Below are 19,452 nucleotides of genomic sequence, written 5' to 3'. Positions count from 1 at the left end.
TCCAAGTTAAAAAGTTATGAAAACTGGGTAGATGCAGACAGTGTATTGCCATCGGGTTAGCATTGTTACATGGTTCAATGAAAGTCGTCTTTTGCTGTGTACTCATTGCAAACCTAATGAGGGCTTCCTGTAGAATTTGAGAAATTAAGCTTAAAAGCTCATATGCTGCATGGTTCAGATAGGATATTAAACTCAAAATTAAACAAAAGTTTTCTTTCATGGAAATATATAAATAGATGAATATATAAATAATACATTTCCGAATCAGTACTGGTTGGATGAATTGTGATGGAGACAGCAGTAAAATGTATATTTCTTCTTTCTCAATGTAGGTTTTAATGCTGTGGGATAAATAACTAACACAAGAGTCATGGGTGAAAGAAATTAACATCACTGTAAATATGTTGCTAGGCAGATTAGTGCAATGGACTTACAATGAGACAGCAACAGACCTTTGAGAAAACCAAGCAAACTGGATCGTCAACAAGAATGAATGAAAAATAAATGTTAACCATTTACTGGAAGTTGTTTTCTGGGTAGTTCGGGCATAAATACCCATTGTCCTTAAAACAGTCTCTTGGAATCGAGGATGACTTGCTTTCACTCTGGTTCTGGGGATTCTGAAGAGTACAGACTCTTCCACAGGTGAGGCAGGAGGTGCCTGATTTGTGGGGGAGGCAGGGTGGGAAACAGTGGCATGACTGAAGAAGTGGTACGCTCCTTCCACCATTTGCACTGGTCTTCTGCATGCCCCCTATGGATTTGAGATTCTCAATATCATATTGAATGCTGCTTCTCCACTTTGAGTGGTCATGGGCCTAGAACATTCTTGAATCTTTTCCTCTGTCCACCTGGTAATCGCTTCCCACTACAGAGCTCAGAATAGGGTGTCTGTTGCAAGAGTCTGTTGTTAGGGTGCAAAGGACATGGAACAGAGCTGACTGCGTGTGATTAGAGCCTCCTTGTGGGATGTTGGTGTGGGAGAGGACACTGACGTGGTTTGCTTATCCTCCCAATGAATTCGGAGAATTTTGTGATGACAGCATTGGTTGAATTTTTCCATTGCCTTGAGGTGTCTTCTGTAAGGAGTCCATGTATATACAGGAGAACAGGGATCACTGCTGCCTAGTGGACCATGAGTTTTGTACCAGGGCTGAGGTCTCAATCTGGTATTGGTTTATTATTGTCACTTGTACCGAGGAATAGTGAAAAACTTGTCTTGCATATCGTTCATACAGATCAATTCATTACTCAGTGCATTGAGGTAATACAGGGTAAAAACAATAACACAATACAGGGTAAAAACAATAACACAATACAGAGTAAAGTGTCACAGCTACAGAGGAAGTGTAGTGCAGGTGGACAATAAGGTGCAAGGTCATAACAAGGTAGATTGTGAGGTCAAGAGTCCATCTCATCATGTCAGGAAACTGTTCAATAGTCTTATGACAGTGGGATAGAAGCTGTCCTTGAGCCTGGTGGTATGTGCCCTCAGGCTCCTGTATCTTCTGCTTGTAGATAGGAGAGGGGAGAAGAGAGGATGACCTGGGTGGGTGGGGTCTTTAATTATGCTGGCTGCTTCAAGGCAGTGAGAGGTATAGACAAGAGTCCATAGAGGGGAGGCTGGTTCCCATGATGTGCTGGGCTGTGTCCAAGACTCTGCAGTTTTTTGTGGTCCCGGGCAGAGCAGTTGCCATACCAAGCCGTGATGCATCCAGATAGAATGCTTTCTATGGTGCATCGATAAAAGTTGGTGAGTATCAAAGGGGACATGCCAAATTTCTTTAGCCTCTTGAGGAAGTAGAGGCGCTGGTGAGCTTTCTTAGCTGTGGCGTCTACATGGTTGGACCAGGACAGGCTATTGGTGATGTTCACTCCTCGGAACTTGAAGCTCTCAACCCTCTCGACCTCAGCACCATTGATGTAGAAAGGTGCATGTACACTGCTCCCTTTCCTGAAGTCAATGACCAGCTCTGTTGTTTTGCTGACATTGAGGGAAAGGTTGTTGTCATGACACCATGTCACTAAGCTCGCTATTTCCTTCCATTTATCTGACTCATTGCTATTTAAGATACGGCCCATTACGGTGGTATCATCTGCAAACTTGTAGATGAAGTTAGAGCAGTCTGGCCACACAGTCATGAGTATATAGGGAGTAGAGGAGAGGGCTGAGCCTTGTGGGGCACCAGTGTTGAGAAAAATCGTGCCGGAGGTGTTGCTGCCTATCCTCACTGATTGTGGTCTGTTGGTCAGAAAGTCAAGGATCTGGTTGCAGAGGGAGGTGTTGAGTCCCAGGCCTCAGTTTGGTGATGAATTTGCTTGGGATTATAGTATTGAAGGTGGAACTGTAGTCAATTAACAATAGTCTAATGTAGGTTTCTTTACCGTCCAGATGCTCCAAAGATGAGAGTGGGGCCAGGGAGATGACATCCAATCTTCCAGTACCCTTGCCCTCATTTGACCAAAAGCTGTGGTGGTACATTGATGGCCGAGATGAATGTAACCATCTATGTCTGCCTTTGCCAAGAGATGGTTTCTGTGGTAACAAAGTCTCACTGTGAAACCTTATTATCAGGGGGTGGTGTTGTACAGTGGGGGCAGGTTGGCAGTGGTTTTGCAAATGTTGAGCACAAGTAATATCTTCTCACAGGCTTCAATGAATGAGTTGATGGTGGAACTCAGCCTCATTGAGTGCAAGTGCAAATTTAGCTACCCACCACCAATCTGCACATCAGTTTAATATCCTGCTTTTTCTCCTTTCTTTAATCAGGAGTGGCTTAGAATTTCAGAGCACATTTTTTTTAAACATGATCAAATGACAATTGATCAGAAAAACACACTCACAACCTATGTCACTTGTACAGTTTCTGGTTGACTGCATCCACGTCTGTGACACATGCCTGATACAGAAGTATCAGAGATATGATTAAGACCAAGTGTGGATTGCACATGGGAAAGCAAGTCTCAACAACAGCAACATGCCCTGGAACAGCACTAGTTAAAGGATCAGCAATTGCTTAAATATTTTGCAGGGGATTCATTTGGAGCTGAGCTCCATTGATTGCATGTGCTGAACAGATGAAGTTTACAGTCATGTGGTGAATCTGGGTGAGTGATAAACTTGTTCGCCTTCCAGTACTGCTTGTTGTTGGTGCCTTAGCAATAGTCCCTCTGATCAGAATCTATTTTTGACAATCCATAAAATCTGCAAATAAATTCAGCATTTCAGAAAGAGAAGGTAGGCTCGGGAAGCACAATTGCTTCAGGTTTGTCTTTGTTTTGACAAGCAATTAGGGTTCAAGGGGAAGGAAGTGAATCCTGAACAAAGTCTGGAAACTTGGTACAGTGAACTTTGAAGGAATGAAGCACAATAGACCATGGTGGATTGAGCAAAACTATTAAAAGACAAAACTGCACAATAGGAGATTTTTGAAGAAGTACCTTGTTTTTTTTTGTGGAATATGTCGCCAAAGGACAAAAGGTCCACTTTGATCAATAAGAGGTGAAATAATGGGCCAGATTGACCTTTGTGGGGAACAGCTGTTCATCACCCTCCACTGTTAAGCCCATCTTTGAATTCGATCTCAGTACTGTGTACACAAGTTCGAGATGTGTCAGAGGTCAGGTCTCCCACTCACTGATGTAGTATTAATGTTTCTTCTCCCTCCCCTACAGATGCTGCTTGTCCCGCTGAGTTCCTCCAGCAGATTGTTGCTCCAGATTCCAGCATCTGTAGTCTCTTGTGTCTCCCGGTTCATATAGTGCTGGTTCAGCAGACCCACTGAAATGAATGTGAGAAATCTGCGTAAAACTTTTTATTTGATTTAGTTTAGTTTAAATATTTTTAATTATTTAATATTTAACTTTTAATTTTTTTCCTTTTTTTAAACATGTCTTGACATGAACTGAACCCTTGTTTGAAAGCGTGGAATTTACAGAAGGCTTTGAAAAGGATAATAAATAGAAGGGCAAAAAGATTTTGGAAGGGAGCTCTGAAAGGCAGCTGAGGCTATACGGCTGTTGTGGAAAGAGGGATAGCTGAGAGGGGATGTGTGTCTTTTGGGGAGGAAAGATGCCAGAAGGGGTACCCTCAAGGGTAGCAATCTCAGGATTGCTTCCAGTGCCACGTGACAGTGAAAGTAAGAATAGGAGGAGATGGCAGATGAATGCGTGGCTGAGGAGTTGGTGCAGGGGGCAAGGTTTTAGATTTTTGAATCATTGGTATCTCTTCTGGGGAAGGTGGGACCTGTACAGATTGGATGGGTTACACCTGAACTGGAGGGGGACCAATATCCTTGCAGACAGGTTTGCTAGTGTGGTTCGGGAGGGTTTAAACTAGTTTGCAAGGGGGATGGGAACTGGAGGGATAGGTCAGTGGAGGAAGTGCATGGAGTAATGCCAGATCTAACATACAGAGAGGCTATGAGGAAGGAAAAGCAGAGTATAGGGTATAAAACTAGAAAGATGGATGGGCTAAAGTGCATTTACTTAAATGCAAGAAGCATCAGGAACAAGGGTGATGAACTGAGAGCTTGTATAAATACATGGAATTATGATATTGTGGCTCTTGCAGAGACTTGGCTGTCACCGGGGCAGGAATGGATACTGAATACTCTTGGATTTCAGTGTTTTAAAAGGGATAGGGATGGGGGGAGAAGAGGAGGAGGGGTGGCGTTACTGGTCAAGGATACTATTACAGCTGCAGAAAGGGTGGATAATATAGAAGGATCCTCTCTCGAGTCAGTATGGGTGGAAGTTAGGAACAAGAAAGGAGCAGTTATTCTACTGGGAGTATTCTATAGGCCCCCTGGTTGCAGCAAGGATATTGAGGAGCAGATCAGGAGGCAGATTTTGGAAAGGTGCAAAAATAACAGGGTTGTTATCATGGGAGACTTCAACTTCCCAAATATTGATTGGCACCTGCTTAGTACCAAAGGTTTAGACGGGGCAGAGTTTGTTAAGTGTGTCCAGGAAGGATACCTGTCACAGTATGTTGACAGGCCGACTGGAGGGAATGCCATATTAGATCTAGTATTAGGTAATGAACTAGGTCAGGTGACAGATCTCTCAGTGGGTGAGCATTTGGGGGACAGTGACCACTGCTCCCTAACCTTTAGTATGGTCATGGACAAGGATAGGAGCAAAGAGGACAGGAAAATATTTAATTGGGGAAGGGCAAATTATGAGGCTATAAGGCTAGAACTTGCGCGTGTGTATCGGGATGACATTTTAGAAGGGAAATGTACTATGGAAATGTGGTCATTGTTTAGGGATCTCTTGTAGGATGCTAGGGATAAATTTGTCCCGGTGAGGCAGAGAAAGAATGGCAGTGTGAAGGAACCATGGGTGACAAGAGAGGTGGAACATCCAGTTAGGAGGAAGAAGGCAGCATACATAAGGTTTAGGCAGCAAGAATCAGATAGGTCTCTTGAGGAATATAGGGTATCAAGGAAGGAACTTAAGAAGGGGCTGAGGAGAGCAAGAAGGGGAGATGAAAAGGCCTTGGCGAGTAGGGTTAAGGAAAACCCCAAGGCTTTTTTCACTTATGTGAAGAGCAGAAGGATGATGGGAGTAAAGGTAGGACCGATTAGGGATAAAGGTGGGAAGATGTGCCTGGAAGCTGTGGAAGTGGGTGAGGTCCTCAATGAATACTTCAGTATTCACCAAGGAGAGGGGCCTTGATGACGCTGAGGACAGTGTTGGTAAGGTTAATGTTCTAGAGCATGTGGATATCAAGAGAGAGGATGTGTTGGAGCTGTTAGAAAATATTAGGACAGATAAGTTCCCGGGGCCTGATGGAATATTCCCCAGGCTGCTCTGCGAGGCAAGGGAGGAGATTGCTGAACCATTGGTTAGGATCTTTGAGTCCTTGTTGTCCACAGGAATGGTACCGGAGGATTGGAGGGTGGCAAATGTTGTCCCCTTATTCAAAAAAGGTAATAGGGACAGTCCAGGGAATTATAGACCAGTGAGACTTGTGTCTGTGGTGGGCAAGCTGTTGGAAAGGATTCTTAGAGATAGGATCTGTGGGCATTTAGAGAATCACAGTCTGATCAGGGACAGCCAGCATGGCTTTGTGAAGGGCAGATCGTGTCTCACAAGCCTGATAGTGTTCTTTGAGCAGGTGACCAGACAGATTGATGAGGCTAGTGCAGAAGATGTGGTCTACATGGATTTTAGTAAGGCATTTGACAGGTTCCGCATGGTAGGCTTCTTCGGAAGGTCAGAGGGCATGGGATCCAGGGAGGCTTGGCTGTGTGGATTCAGAATTGGCTTGCCTGTAGAAAGCAGAGGGTTGTGGTGGAGGGAGCGCATTCAGATTGGAGGGCTGTGACTAGTGGTGTCCCACAAGGATCGGTTCTGGGACCTTTGCTGTTTGTGATTTTTATTAATGACTTGGATGAGGGGGTAGAAGGGTGGGTTGGCAAGTTTGCAGATGACGCAAAGGTTGGTGGTGTTGTGGATAGTGTAGAGCATTGTCGAAGATTGCTGAGGGACATTGATAGGATGCAGAACTGGGCTGAGAAGTGGCAGATGGAGTTCAATCTGGAGAAGTGTGAGGTGGTACACTTTGGAAGGACAAACTCCAAGGCAGAATACAAAGTTAATGGCAGGATTCTTGGTAGTGTGGAGGAGCAGAGGGATCTGGGGGTCCATATCCACAGATCCCTGAAGGTTGCCTCACAGGTGGATAGGGTAGTTAAGAAAGCTTATGGGATGTTAGCTTTCATAAGTTGAGGGATCGAGTTTAAGAGCTGCGAGGTAATGATGCAGCTCTATAAAACTCTGGTTAGACCATACTTGGAGTACTGTGTCCCGTTCTGGTCGCCTCATTATAGGAAGGATGTGGAAGTGTTGGAAAGAGTGCGGAGGAGATTTACCAGGATGCTGCCTGGTTTGGAGAGTATGGATTATGAGGAGAGACTAAGGGAGCTAGGGCTTTACTCTAATGCTCTAGGGCTTTACATTAGAGTGGACAGCCAGCGCCTCTTTCCCAGGGCACCAATGCTCAATACAAGAGGGCATGGCTTTAAAGTAATGGGTGTGAAGTTCAAGGGAGATATCAGAGGGAGGTTTTTTTACCCAGAAAGTGGTTGGGGCATGGAATGTGCTTCTTGGAGCAGTGGTGGAGGCAGGTGCATTGGTCAAATTCAAGAGATTACTAGATAAACATATGGAGGAATTTAAAATAGAGGGATATGTGGGAGGAAGGGGTTAGATAGTCTTAGGTGAGGTTTAAAGGTTGGCACAACGTTGTGGGCTGAAGGGCCTGTATTGTGCTGTACTGTTCTATGTAAAGTCTTGAAGACCAAAGGAGAAATAAGGTGGGAGGAGCTTGCAAGGTCAGTTGACACCAGGCAAGCAAGGAATTTGAAGACTAGGACAAAGGTTTTAAGTTCAGTCTTCAGAAAGTCAGGGAGCTGAGAGAATGCCATTCAACGTGATGGTTGTATCTGGTACAATATTGAAGATAGGACTCTAATTTGAAGGTTAAACACCGACTAATCCCTGTACCACCATGCATAAAATACCTTTATAACAATGGAATTAATTCCTGTAACACAATCATAGGCAAAATCTCATGAATGTTTTCATAAATATATTCTCCACTGGTACATTTCTCATTTCAACCAGACTACCCAACAAGAGAAAAACAGATATAAACAGATATACCATCACCAGGAATTTGATTTTTTTAACTCAGCCACTGTACTCGCATATGATTTCTGGTTTATCTCTCCAAGTAACATCGGAGGCTTTGACGACCTTTGCTGTTTTATCTGGTGATAGGTGAGATGGCTCTCACAGTGAAGTATATGCATTGGAGGGCATAGAATGCACTAAACCCCCTGCAGTTAGGTATGCTGCCTTTCCTCAGGGGCCATTGATGGGATGTATCTGGAGCAGCAGCAGAGAATGGGCAACGCAAGATGGGTAGTTTGACCACCCTGTGCAGATTGCATGGACAGTGAAGAAGTCTGTCTCGAGCATGACCGGAATGATGTTAGAGGCTTTTGTGATGATGTTCCCTTCTGTGGGAAGCAGGAGGGAAGAAGGTCTGAACTTTATGCATTTGGAAAGGATTAAAAACATTTAAACACTCGTGGAGTTTCCTTGTCAGTTATACAACCTGTAAATATACATAAAATATAATAATCTGGATAAATATGTAAGTCACATATTTTGCACTATTTCCCAGAAAACCTATTTTCCCAAATAAAAATCTAGAATACGTCATCAATGATTTCAGTTAGCTCTCTACAGATATGACCTCATTTTCCAGAAATAACTTCTGCTCTTTGCCTCAACTGCAGTGAGTGGTGGGTGATGTGCCGTCTGCTCCGATAATGACTCCAAATACCCGGAAAGCAGGAGCGAAGAGGGTCTGCCACATGCTGAACTCGTGGATTTGGTTAATATCAAAAACATTTAAACACTCATGGAGAGCTCTTGTCAATTATAAAAACTGTAAATATAATGATTTGTCTTATAGTTATTGATATTGGCTTATTATTCACTTGTACCGAGGTACAGTGAAAAACTTGTCATGCATACCGATCGTACAAGTCAATTCATTACACAGTGCATTGAGGTAGTACAGGGTAAAAATAACAGAATAAAGTGTCACAGCTACAGGGAAGTGTATTGCAGGCAGACAATAAGGTGCAAGGTCAAACAAGGTAGATTGTGAGGTCAAGAGTCCATCTCATTGTATAAGGGAACTGTTCAAGTCTTATCACCGTGGGATAGCAGCTGTCCTTGAGCCTGCTGGTATGTGCCCTCGGGCTCCTGTATCTTTTTGTAAGCATTTCATGTGGGAGACACTGGGATTTCAATGAACAGATTATGAAGTGAGCACAAATGTTGCCTTACATAACTGCACTTGCACAGCCCAACTGACCGGAGTCACTTCATTGCCGAACTCTTGTCTGCAAAGTTTCCACACGGGGCAGACTTTATCATGAGTCAATGCAAAGAAGAGCAAACTTTGTGGAAAGGGGAAATCAGTTTCACACACTTAAATCAGTAATTCTAGAATTTACAAACCCTGTTAGGTCCTGCTTGCAAGGTATTGTTCACTGTAGGCACATCTGAAAACTTCTCAGATTTGCACTGAGGCATTAAGGTGCCACATAAACAAAGTGTTGTCATTATTGTTGTAGTTTGTGGTTTCCCACTGGATAAAGTTACTAGTGGGTACAGCTCCCATCTGCTCTAATGCTGAACCTCAGATGAGTAAGATCCCTGACTAGTTCCCATTCACTTATATACTCTCCATTTAGTCAGTGGGAGGTGTTGCCCTGAGGCAGACCACTGACCACAGCATGTTGAGTGTGAGGAAAGAAGGAAACATAACAGTGAGCATTCTGCTCGCCAGTAACTCCCGCTGGAAAGCGTTCATGTGGAAACCACCAGTCAATAAACAGTTTGCCACTTGTGTTAGAATGGCTCTTGGAATGTGTGGAGATAGCACTTTCATTGGAATAAGTTGCTGTCTTCAAGGAAATATTATTTACAGGATTTTATTCTTAAATATTTGTACAGCATTTCAAATGTCAATACATTAAGGAGTACAATAATGTTCCAGAATTTATAAAAGGTGCAATTATTTATTTTTGTTTAGTTGGCCAGACAGTGGGATCACATGTATTGTTCAGTTTAATCAGCATCCCTTCACTTAGACTTGAACAGGTTTTCCCAACTGAAGTGCTTTGCAACCTTCATGTCTGTGCTTTTTGGAATTTCAGGGAATATTGTTTGGATCTTTTCTCTGAATTCTGTCAGCTGCAGGTGTTGGGGAAGAGAGAGAATAGATTATTTTGAGAACATGTTTATAGAGTGCCATTTTGCTTTGTTAAATTTATTCAGCCTGGATTTCTGAAAGTGAAGAACTCTTCATTTTTGCAAATATGTGAAATATATTTGGTTCAGAAAGGTTCTGAGTCATTCGCTCTGTGGTTATATTTCAGAATGGCTCACAAGTTGTTTCCTCTTCTCCACTTCTTGGAATATTTAATACTTCATCTGTAATCTTGCATAAAATTGGTTCTGAATATTTTATGTGATTATAAAATTATGAACAGCAATATTGGACCTCAACTTGTACAGTTGCATAGATATCATGAATAGGTTTTCACAAAATTGGTGCATTACTAGCCAACTCCAATTCAACCAAGGAAATCTTTCAAAATAAAATGACAACCCCATTTTAAACTGATTAAATGAATTTAATCAGATCTGCTGAGAAAAAATAGTAACTTCATGATGCAGTCTGTGAGAATAAATTGCAAATATTCAAAAACAGAAGTAAAGAAAACCCAGCTTTGTTGCTAGAAGTTACAAATCCTTAAGTTATTATATTAAAATTCTAAAGTTGTGGACATTACAGTTAAACCTGGTCCCATGCTGTTCTAAAACAGGCACAGCACAAGGTGGAAATAAGATGAAGGCAACCTGGTGTTTTTCTCTTTCATTTTCTTACCTTGAGTCCTGAGATCAATTGTATTGGCTCATTTGAAATTTCGCAAAATCCTTTTAAACATTTGGCAAGAGTCAAATTTGGTCTTGTAAATTTTAAAAAATTTTATTTACAGCGTGGTAACAGGCCGTTCCGGCCCAATGAGTCCGTGCCGCCCATTTTAAACCCAAATTAACTTACCCGTATGTCTTTGCAATGTGGGAGGAAACCGGAACACCCGGAGGAAACCCACGCAGACACGGCAGAATGTACAAACTCCTTACAGACAGTGACAGGAATCAAACCCCAATCGCTGGTGCTGTAATAGCGTCGCACTAACCGCTACGCTACTCAGACTCGCAGTCTGAAATGGTGAGGAGGAATTTGTTGTCTTTAAGAAGACTGATTAGTTCCCGAGAAATGGGCTGGACTTCTTTCTAAAAATATTCCCCAAAAATTAACATTTTGGTTAGATCATGCCACGCAAGGTAAATTTCCACATGCACTTGGATTGATAAAAATGAATAAAATTCAAGATAGTTTATATTATCAAGTAGTACCCTGAATTATATTTTCTGTATGGCTAAATAAATCTTTGTTCCAATATTGATTGGAGCAAAGAAAAGTTTATTCTTGATTTCAAAACTTTGCCAATGCTACCTAACATGGAATCTAATAGTGCAATATCAGACATTATGACTTGCATCCTCCCCACTAAGGTACTTGTAGAAAGTAGGTGAGGCTGAGGGAAGGGTGAGCAGAGATTTTGCATGCCACATCTGATGGATGTTTTATTTGACGGATCCAACACTTTAATGCCTGTAACTAATTTGTTTGAACGTGCAGCAATGCCCGAACCAGATGTCTGACTAGAAAACTAATTCTTGGATGAACCATGGCTCACTATTGCCCTTTTGTTGCTGCAATCGTGGAAACGTTGTCATAACATGTAACACGCTTTTACATCAGGTGGATCACAGTTAAGTAAGTATTATGTGATCAAACAGAAACACTGCATTTTCCTAACAACCTTGATATGATTTGCAATTATTTTCCCATTGCAGGTACGCAGCATATCCCATCACTTATTTTCATGTTTACAATTATATACTTTGGTCTTACCAATTTGACAAATTATTTCAAAGATTCTATTTGATTTGCTTTTTCTCCCCCTTAAAGGAGTGTCACAATACCAATGGTGAGGACAGTTAACCATTTTGGTAAAGACTGGGTTTTATCTCGGATAGATGAGGCTGATCGGGAACTGAGTAGGAAGTAGTTCATTGGAAATGTATTTTAGTTAAAAGTTTTGATATTTTTAATAATTCAAAAAATAGTAACTGTCAATGAAATGAAACATCCTAAATAAGAAAAAAGCATCTTGTATAACTTGAGGATCACAAAGAATCAGAGTATCGAATAAGCTTTGAGTTTCTTTCTCTTGCGTATTTAGGATTACGTTTAATCTCACGATTGAATTTTTAAAACAGTTTTTCCCATTTATAACAACCTTGTAGCATTGAAACCAGAAATAGTTAAAAGGGTTACTCTGCTAATTCCCAATACGCTTCAGAGCATAGTGATATTTGGCAGGGAATCTGTGAGGGAGGTTGTTGCTTAGCATGGAAATGATTATTAAGATAGTTAATCATCTTCTAAATAAGAAGATACCCCACATTACACAAAAAGACAAAGATCAACAGATGAGAAATGAAAACAACTGCAGAAAAACAATCTTATCTCACCATAATGAATCATCAAGAATAGAAGGAATGGGTCGACTGACTTGAAGCCCATAGTTTTCCACGACAATTTTAAAGACAAGAGTTAAGCAAAGCCTGTTCCTCTACCCAGAGTGAAAACAACCAGTGTCTATTTCCTGTATGACTGTTGCTTAAGGGATTAAGAGTGTCAAGGTTGTCAAAATCAGTAAAGATCATTTGTAACCAAGAAAATGATGGTAATTTTAAGAACCTTACATGTCAAGTCCTATAAATATCAATGGTACTGCAGTTCTAGTTAGATTTTAGATTTGGTCATCTCACATGATAATTGAGCCCATCCCAGTGCACCAACCAATCTTTCAAATGACTTCAAGGTTGTTTTAAGTAACTGTTCACCTGTAAGAATCCATTCACGTCCTGACCATTCCATGTGGGAAGAATTCCTAAATGTATACTTTACGGCCTTGATCCTGTGTCCCCTTATTCAGGTTGCCAACATTTTACTTCCAATGTGCGAGACAGGTTGCAGGAATGATTCTGGCAATCTTTGGAAGTTCAATTAAGTTTCACGTAATTTGGAGAGCACTGCTGACTGCAAAATCCTGGGCCCTGTTTCTGTCCTGCAGTCAGACACTGGATGCTTGAGGCCAGATGATTGCACAGTGCCGTGATGATATCTAATGGGGCAGCCTATTAGCTGTGTAAATACATTGCATGTTGCCCCCTGTGCGACTGTTGGCAATCCTACCGCACCCTCCCTCCTTCCTGCAGCAGTAACCCCCAACTATGTCATGCTCCTAACCCAATGAACATTTGACTCTTTCTCCAGCAACTTAACATGGGAAAGGCTTGTTGCTCTGGGCAGAGCTTGAACCTCGAGTTCCCAGCTGTTCTTGAAAGAATCACTACAAGGCAAGTTCTGATCAGGGACTTGGCATTGTTGGCAAAATCCAGACCACTGGTTCTTTCTTTTCTTGGGATTTAACTTTTCTCAATTTGAGTGCCCCAGGTGAGGAAAATCAGAAGAGGAAGTGGGTGTCCAAAACTGCTTTGTCTCCTACGCTAGAACAATAGAACCATAATAGCACAGGAGACTCAGGCTGCAGATGGTGGAATTTGGAGCAAAAAAACAAACTGTTGGAGGAACTCAGCAGGTCAGGCAGCATCTTTGGAAGGGAAACGGACAGTTGACAGTTTGGGTCCAGATGAAGGGTCTTGACCTGAAATGTTGACTGTCCATTTCCCTCCACAGATGCTGCCTGACCCGCTGAGTTCCTCTAACAGCTTGTTTTTAGCAATAGGAGACTGTTCGGTCTACTATAACTGTAATGAAACTGCATTTTTTACTATTCTGCATTTGATGCTCTGCATCTTAAAAATATTTAAATTTCTCTGAAAAGACTCAGTAATACCCATTTTAATTATGCACATGATTAAGCAACCCAGTCTGTGAAGGTATATTTTCTGAGCGCCATCCTCACAAATTTAATAACAGATTTAAATTAAAAATCCCTATTAACTAAATCAGTAAACAGAAAGCACTTAATCAGGGCAGAGGAGTCTGGAGAGGAAATCAGTTGTTCAAGTTTCAAGTAGAAACTAGATTTTTGGAAGAAAAAATTGATTTGACAAACTGCTTAACAATAAATTTTCAATGACTGGTGATTCTGGTAAGCTGAAAGAAATTAAATACTTACACTGTGTGCTCCTACAGCCTTCCAGATGGTTAGGCTAAACAAACCAACCCCGCACCAGGCATAAAGAGAGCCCCAGCCTAGGGCCCTCAGGGCAAGTGAAGCACCACTCTCGGGAACTGCAATGGTTGCAGTCATCCCCTAGAATGCAAGGGAAAAATATGAAAGACTTTCACTTATATTGCACCTCGGGCCAATTCAAAATATTTTGCATCCAATGAAATGCTTAAGTTAGATGACTGACTGCACATTGGAACAGGAAAAAAGCTCAAATCAGTTAATTTGAATCAGACTTGCAAGGTTTCCTCCAATGAACTAACACTTTCTTTTCAATTATGTTTAACTTAATGGTCACATCATTCAACTTCAACTTGCAACATTCAGAATGGATAATTAGAAAATAGCAAATGGTGCAAACACTCAGCAGATCAGGCAGCATCTGTGGAAAGGGAAAGAGTTAACGTGTTAGGTCCAGGACCATATGTCAGAGTTCTGCCGTTTCCACCTTTTCCAGTTTTATTTCAGACTTTCAGCACATGCAGTATTTTTTTGATATTTAAAAAAAATTGTGAAGATCTTGCTTTCAATTTTAATTACAATTGGTGCTGGAAAATTGAAATGAAATAAAACAAAACAAAATTCTTGGGTTAGGCAGAAACTGTGGAGATTAAGTTGTAACGTTCCAGGTTGAAGATCTCATTTATCTTTTAGGCACTACACTACCTTCTTGAGCTAATAATTATTTCAATAGCTTCAAATGATAGTTCTTTTATAGCTGTTAATAACTTATCACAAACCTGTTTTTATTTGCTGCTTTACCATCACCTTTTCCACCAACTCTTTTGTTGTTGCTGCCTCCACTTTCCAGACTTAAAATCCCAAACTTTCAGTTCTGTTGAAAGGTCATTGACCTGAAGCATTAACTTATCCTACTCTCCTCAAATGCCATCCAACCTGCTGAATGTTTCCAGCACTTTGTTTTTACTCCTGTAATCTTGCATCTGCAGGACAGTACATTTGTGAAAATATTTCCTGTGACCTGTACCCTGGTTCCAATGTCAGGAGGGCCTCAGTTGTGTAACACCAAGCAGGATGCTATGCATCCCACAGTGATTTTTACTGACTTTGAGTGGACTCAGCAGCTTGTGGAAGAGACATTTCAGTACATTGTTGATTTTTTAAAAAAAGTGTTGGATTCTGGTGCCAGAATCTGTACAATTTCACCAGTAGCCTTTGATTTGTTTTTACATTCAGGTTTGAGCTGGTGAACCCCAAAAATCAGAGATTGCCTCCATCAACATCATGGCATGAGAAATCCTGCTCCACTGCATTCAAGAATTTGAGTTTTCTAAACAAACACAAGGTCTTTTGGCCAGTCGGTACTTCCTGCCATGTTGTCCTGATATCAACCTTAGGGACTGATAAGAGGATTCAATGAAAAAGCAGAGGACCGTCAGGCTATTTTGGTGGAGGAATAAAGATGTAGATGGTGAAATGGAGATGACTAAAGGTGAGAAAATAAAGCGCTAAGCTAATTGAAGACTTCTGGAGGTAGGAACAGGTGAATAAAACTCTGAAGGAGGATGAGATGTTATTGCCCAGTAGTAAGAACAGACTGGAATGATAGGTTTTCCAAGGCATTTATTTATGAGAACTCTTTGCACATGCTCAAATCCTCTTGCATTTCCAACATTTTCCAGTACTGATGAAAAGTTCATTGATTTGAAACATTTAACAAAAAATAGTGTGCAGTTTTAATCACTGAGTAACTAATGACAAGCTCAAACACTGAAGGCACTGCAATAGAATAACAATGAGGCTGGTGTCAGAAATCTGAGTCACAAGGTAAGACTGGAAAAAGTAGTGCTTTTAAAAATTTGAAAGGAGCTGACTGATTTTCTTCCAGGATTGCATTAAGATTAAAGTTATGGCAGATAAATCTGAAAAATTACAAGAATAGGACAAAAAAGTTCACAATAAATGTCGAATTAATGACACTTGAAAGAACTTCCTTACTTGAAGAGTTAGCAATTAAATAAAAGACCTCAATGAAAATCTAGGAATTAATTTTAAAACATGATTATATCTTGCAGTGGAGGAGAGTATTTGGACAAGATATTATGAGGCACATTGAAAGCATTTATGATGTGCACACTGTTTAAGATAGTGAAATAATATACTTAACCAGCTGGATATAACAAATATCTGACTGGTAATGTTTGAACTTTAAAAATCACATGAACTTTGCAATACTGTATTTCCATCTACTTAATGTTCCTTGTATTACAGTGATATTCATAAGCAGCACATTTGATTTTGGTAGTGGAGAAAATTTGTTCAATAAGTAAGTTAAATGCTTAATTAGATTTATTTTATCCATCAACAGACTAAATGGTGAAAAACTAGTGTTCTAATAATGCCAGAAAAATGGGTTTACATTACACAAGTAAAAAGTGTTACATCCTGCAACCTTTAGCATAAAAACGATTGAAAATTGTTTGATTCCAAGCAGTCAGTAATATCTTAATTTTACTACATACCAGCCGCATTACAGTGCTAAATGCAAGTAAACGCACATAAAACTAAATAGTTTCAATTATGACCATATTGAATAAAGATAAGGATGTTTTGAAGCATGTTCAATTCAATTCTTATTGTGCGTTTTTAGTTTTGTTATAAAATAAAGAAAAAAATATCATTTTATTTATTCAAAGCTCTTTCCTGCCATATTGAAAAGCCTCAAGATAGGACATTTCTTATAATATTTCAAAGAATTTATTTTCTTCAGTGAAAGGGTGAAGCTGGTAATTTTTATTGTGTATCATAAAAAGTCTCCAAACCATAAAGAGAAGAAAGAGGAACAGAGCAATACAGAATGTCTGTTGAGGTACAAAGAAAAATGCAAAAATAAATTGCATGGGATATCTGCATGGAATAAGCATTGTAAATTAAGATATTTTAGGATAAAGGAAATGTAAAAAAAAACTTACAAAACACAAATCATGACATCCCACAGTCATAGTTAATTCTTAATGCCAAAAATTGAGTTTTTGGTGCAAACTAAAGTGCCAATTTTCCATCTTGTGTTCCTTGTAACTTAAATATATAAAAAAAATGAAAAAATTGGGATGTGAATCGTACAAATTGAAATCTCTTATGCTTCAAAGAGATCACCAGACAATAAATGAAAGAACTCATGCAAGCATACAACTCCATTGCATAGTGATTATGTTACCAGATGAGCATTCTAGAGGTTTTGGATGAATGTTCAGAAAGACGGGCTCAAATCCTACCACAGTAACTGGGGAATTTTAAATTCAGAAAAGTTAATCAGGAATAATAAAAATTTATTGGTAATGGTGACATAAACTGCCAATTGTTGTAAAGTATTTTTGAAGATAAAAAATCAAAAGCAAAATATTGCAGATTCTGGAAACCCAAAATAAAAATAGGAAGTGCTGGAAATAACCTGGCTACTTCCGGAAACAGAGTGTTAACTTTGCTTATGGTTCAATATTGATGACCTTTTGCTCGAACATGTGAAGGTAGCATGGGTTCTAGTCCAGTGTACAATTGACTCCAGACAAGGCAAGGGGAATTTGACATAGGTGATAAATTCTGCCAGTGATTATTGTACAGCTGTACTAAGCTTAGTAAAAATTGAATGGACTGAATCACTGTCAGATCAGTCACACTGATCCTACAGCATGAATGCATTACAACTGGTAACTTGCTGCTCCACCTACCTTATTAAACCATCCAGGACTCTTCTTTTTTGCCATTGCAAGCGTTGTGCCAAAACCTGCTAGCATTCCTGCTGTAGCCACAGAACCAAGGAAGAGACCACCTGACAAAATATCATAAAATACTTAAGTCCATTTTCAAGTACATTGTGAAATAGTCAACAGGTGGAAGTTTCAAGTATCTAAAACTAAAGTGAGCAAACAGCATATAATGACAATATGGCTATATGCAGCAAGAGTAAGGGATATTAAAGTTAAACATAAGCATTTTAACAAGACTTAACTGCTGGGGCAGCTAACACTGATTGCCTGTAATTTTTACCATGTGTGAATTCTTGCAGACTTTGTGTTCTGAATGCCCTACTGAATGCAGGAGGGCTTTCCAGTTGCTCAAACTCAATCTTGGACTGTCAAGGCATATGGGAGGTCGGACATTTGGAATGTAGATTCCAGGAGATGGTAACCTGTAGCTGGAGTTTGCCAGGAGTGAAAAGGGGTGCCCATCCAGGGGAATAGAAAGAAGCCAGTAGTACCAGAATCTTTGTAGCGGTATGACACTCTCGCGCTAATTTTTGGTGTTGAATACCAGCACTGTTGACAATATCTTAGAATGCAAAACGAGGATGTCCATGGCACCCTTGAGCAAAGCAATACCTGGATGAATTCTGCAAAAGGTATTGAAATCCAATGGTCATAAAAGATTTTGTGCAATTGAAAATAAGTTTCTACAATCACTAATTCAAGTCCATTTGGCAGCAGAGAGCCATCATTATAATTAGTGTAGAACATTTTGGAATGGGTAGGGCAAGGAATGGATACAGCCAAAAGTCTTTGTCCACACTGAAATCAATGATTTGAGTTAGAACGGGGTTGACGTCCTATCCCATGTTTCAGGAGAGAGGAGAAAATTAATGGATAAGACTTGGAAAGTAATACGAGTCAGGTGATGAGAATTAAAGCTTTTCAGGCAAATAAAAGGATGTTTCATAATTCTGATGGGAAGCACAGGTGAGAAATGAACAAGTAATAGAAAGCAAAATAACAGGCCAGCAGAACTGCCGTCAAGGGAACTGGGGGAAAAAAAACAAATTTAAGATTTTCTTCTGGAGGCAATACGAATACTTTGCCATCTCAATTTCACAGTTTAGGAGCAGATAATGGTCAAATTGCGTAGGATAAAATAAATGAATTAAGATTGGTAGCGCTCAAAGCTGAACTCTTGCCGATGTTACTAAAATAATAGGTTAAATTTACCTTTAATCATTTGTACTTTACTTTCAGCACTGGACCCGAGTGACTCGTTGCGGGCCTGCAGTTCAGGTTTTCTGGTAACACATTCCCTTCTCATCTCTTCGGGACAAAGCGTTTTTTTGTGAGTTCCCATCTGCAAATCTGAGTTGAACAAAAACAATCTGAACTATTTACGCGTTCAGTTTGCAATGAAATCCATGCATGTGGTCTAACGATTGCCAGTGCGCTCCTCTCTGGACAATCACAGGTGAAACAAGCCTCGCACCTCAGTGTGTATCGCCGTTGTCAATATCCATTGCGATCAAGATCAAATGGAGCGGAACCAGCGGTGATTGACAGGTGGTGCTGCAGCACCGAACGTCCCCGGGAACCCGCGCCCCCGTCACGTCAACTACCCCGGCCCGAGGGGGAAAAAAACCGGACGCAAGCGGAAATCAGGCTGACGTCCCAACCTTTGTGAGTCCGCCCACTGCATTGTGGTCTTGGTAGTTTCCACAAGCCTTCAGAGACAGGCGACCAATTGGCCCGGAGACTACAGCTCCCAGAATGCAGCGTGCGCCCGCCTTGTGTGGACCCTCGTC

General features: G+C 40.6%; 1 protein-coding gene across 2 annotated transcripts; it reads right to left on the bottom strand.

Moving 5' to 3' along the window:
- Positions 1–9,523: 9,523 nt before the first annotated feature.
- On the bottom strand, positions 9,524–19,309 carry tmem242 (transmembrane protein 242). 2 transcript variants are annotated; one of them, XM_052011766.1, is made up of 5 exons: positions 19,137–19,309; positions 18,875–19,012; positions 17,624–17,724; positions 13,881–14,018; positions 9,524–9,786 (listed from the first exon to the last, which is right to left on the bottom strand). In XM_052011766.1, exons 2-5 carry the CDS (start codon positions 19,002–19,004, stop codon positions 9,676–9,678), a joined length of 480 nt encoding a protein of 159 aa, XP_051867726.1. In that variant the 5' UTR covers positions 19,005–19,012; positions 19,137–19,309; the 3' UTR covers positions 9,524–9,675. The 2 variants fall into 2 exon arrangements, with proteins under 2 accessions (XP_051867726.1, XP_051867725.1); XM_052011765.1 differs by having other exon boundaries at positions 18,875–19,309.
- Positions 19,310–19,452: the final 143 nt, after the last annotated feature.

This window comes from Pristis pectinata, chromosome 3 (genome assembly GCF_009764475.1).
Source record: "Pristis pectinata isolate sPriPec2 chromosome 3, sPriPec2.1.pri, whole genome shotgun sequence".
In the NCBI taxonomy this organism is placed as follows: Eukaryota; Metazoa; Chordata; class Chondrichthyes; order Rhinopristiformes; family Pristidae; genus Pristis; species Pristis pectinata.
Note: the sequence above shows the minus strand (reverse complement) of the source record. Positions and strands in the feature narration are given on the sequence as shown.

Coding starts and splice junctions, on each gene's coding strand:
- tmem242 (XM_052011765.1), bottom strand. CDS start 19,004: ATGGGAACTCACAAAAAAACGCTTTGTCCCGAAGAGATGAGAAGGGAA. Junction 17,725..18,874: donor TAAAGTACAAATGATTAAAG/GTAAATTTAACC, acceptor ATATTTTGTCAG/GTGGTCTCTTCCTTGGTTCT. Junction 9,787..13,880: donor AGGCTGTAGGAGCACACAGT/GTAAGTATTTAA, acceptor CAACACCTGCAG/CTGACAGAATTCAGAGAAAA.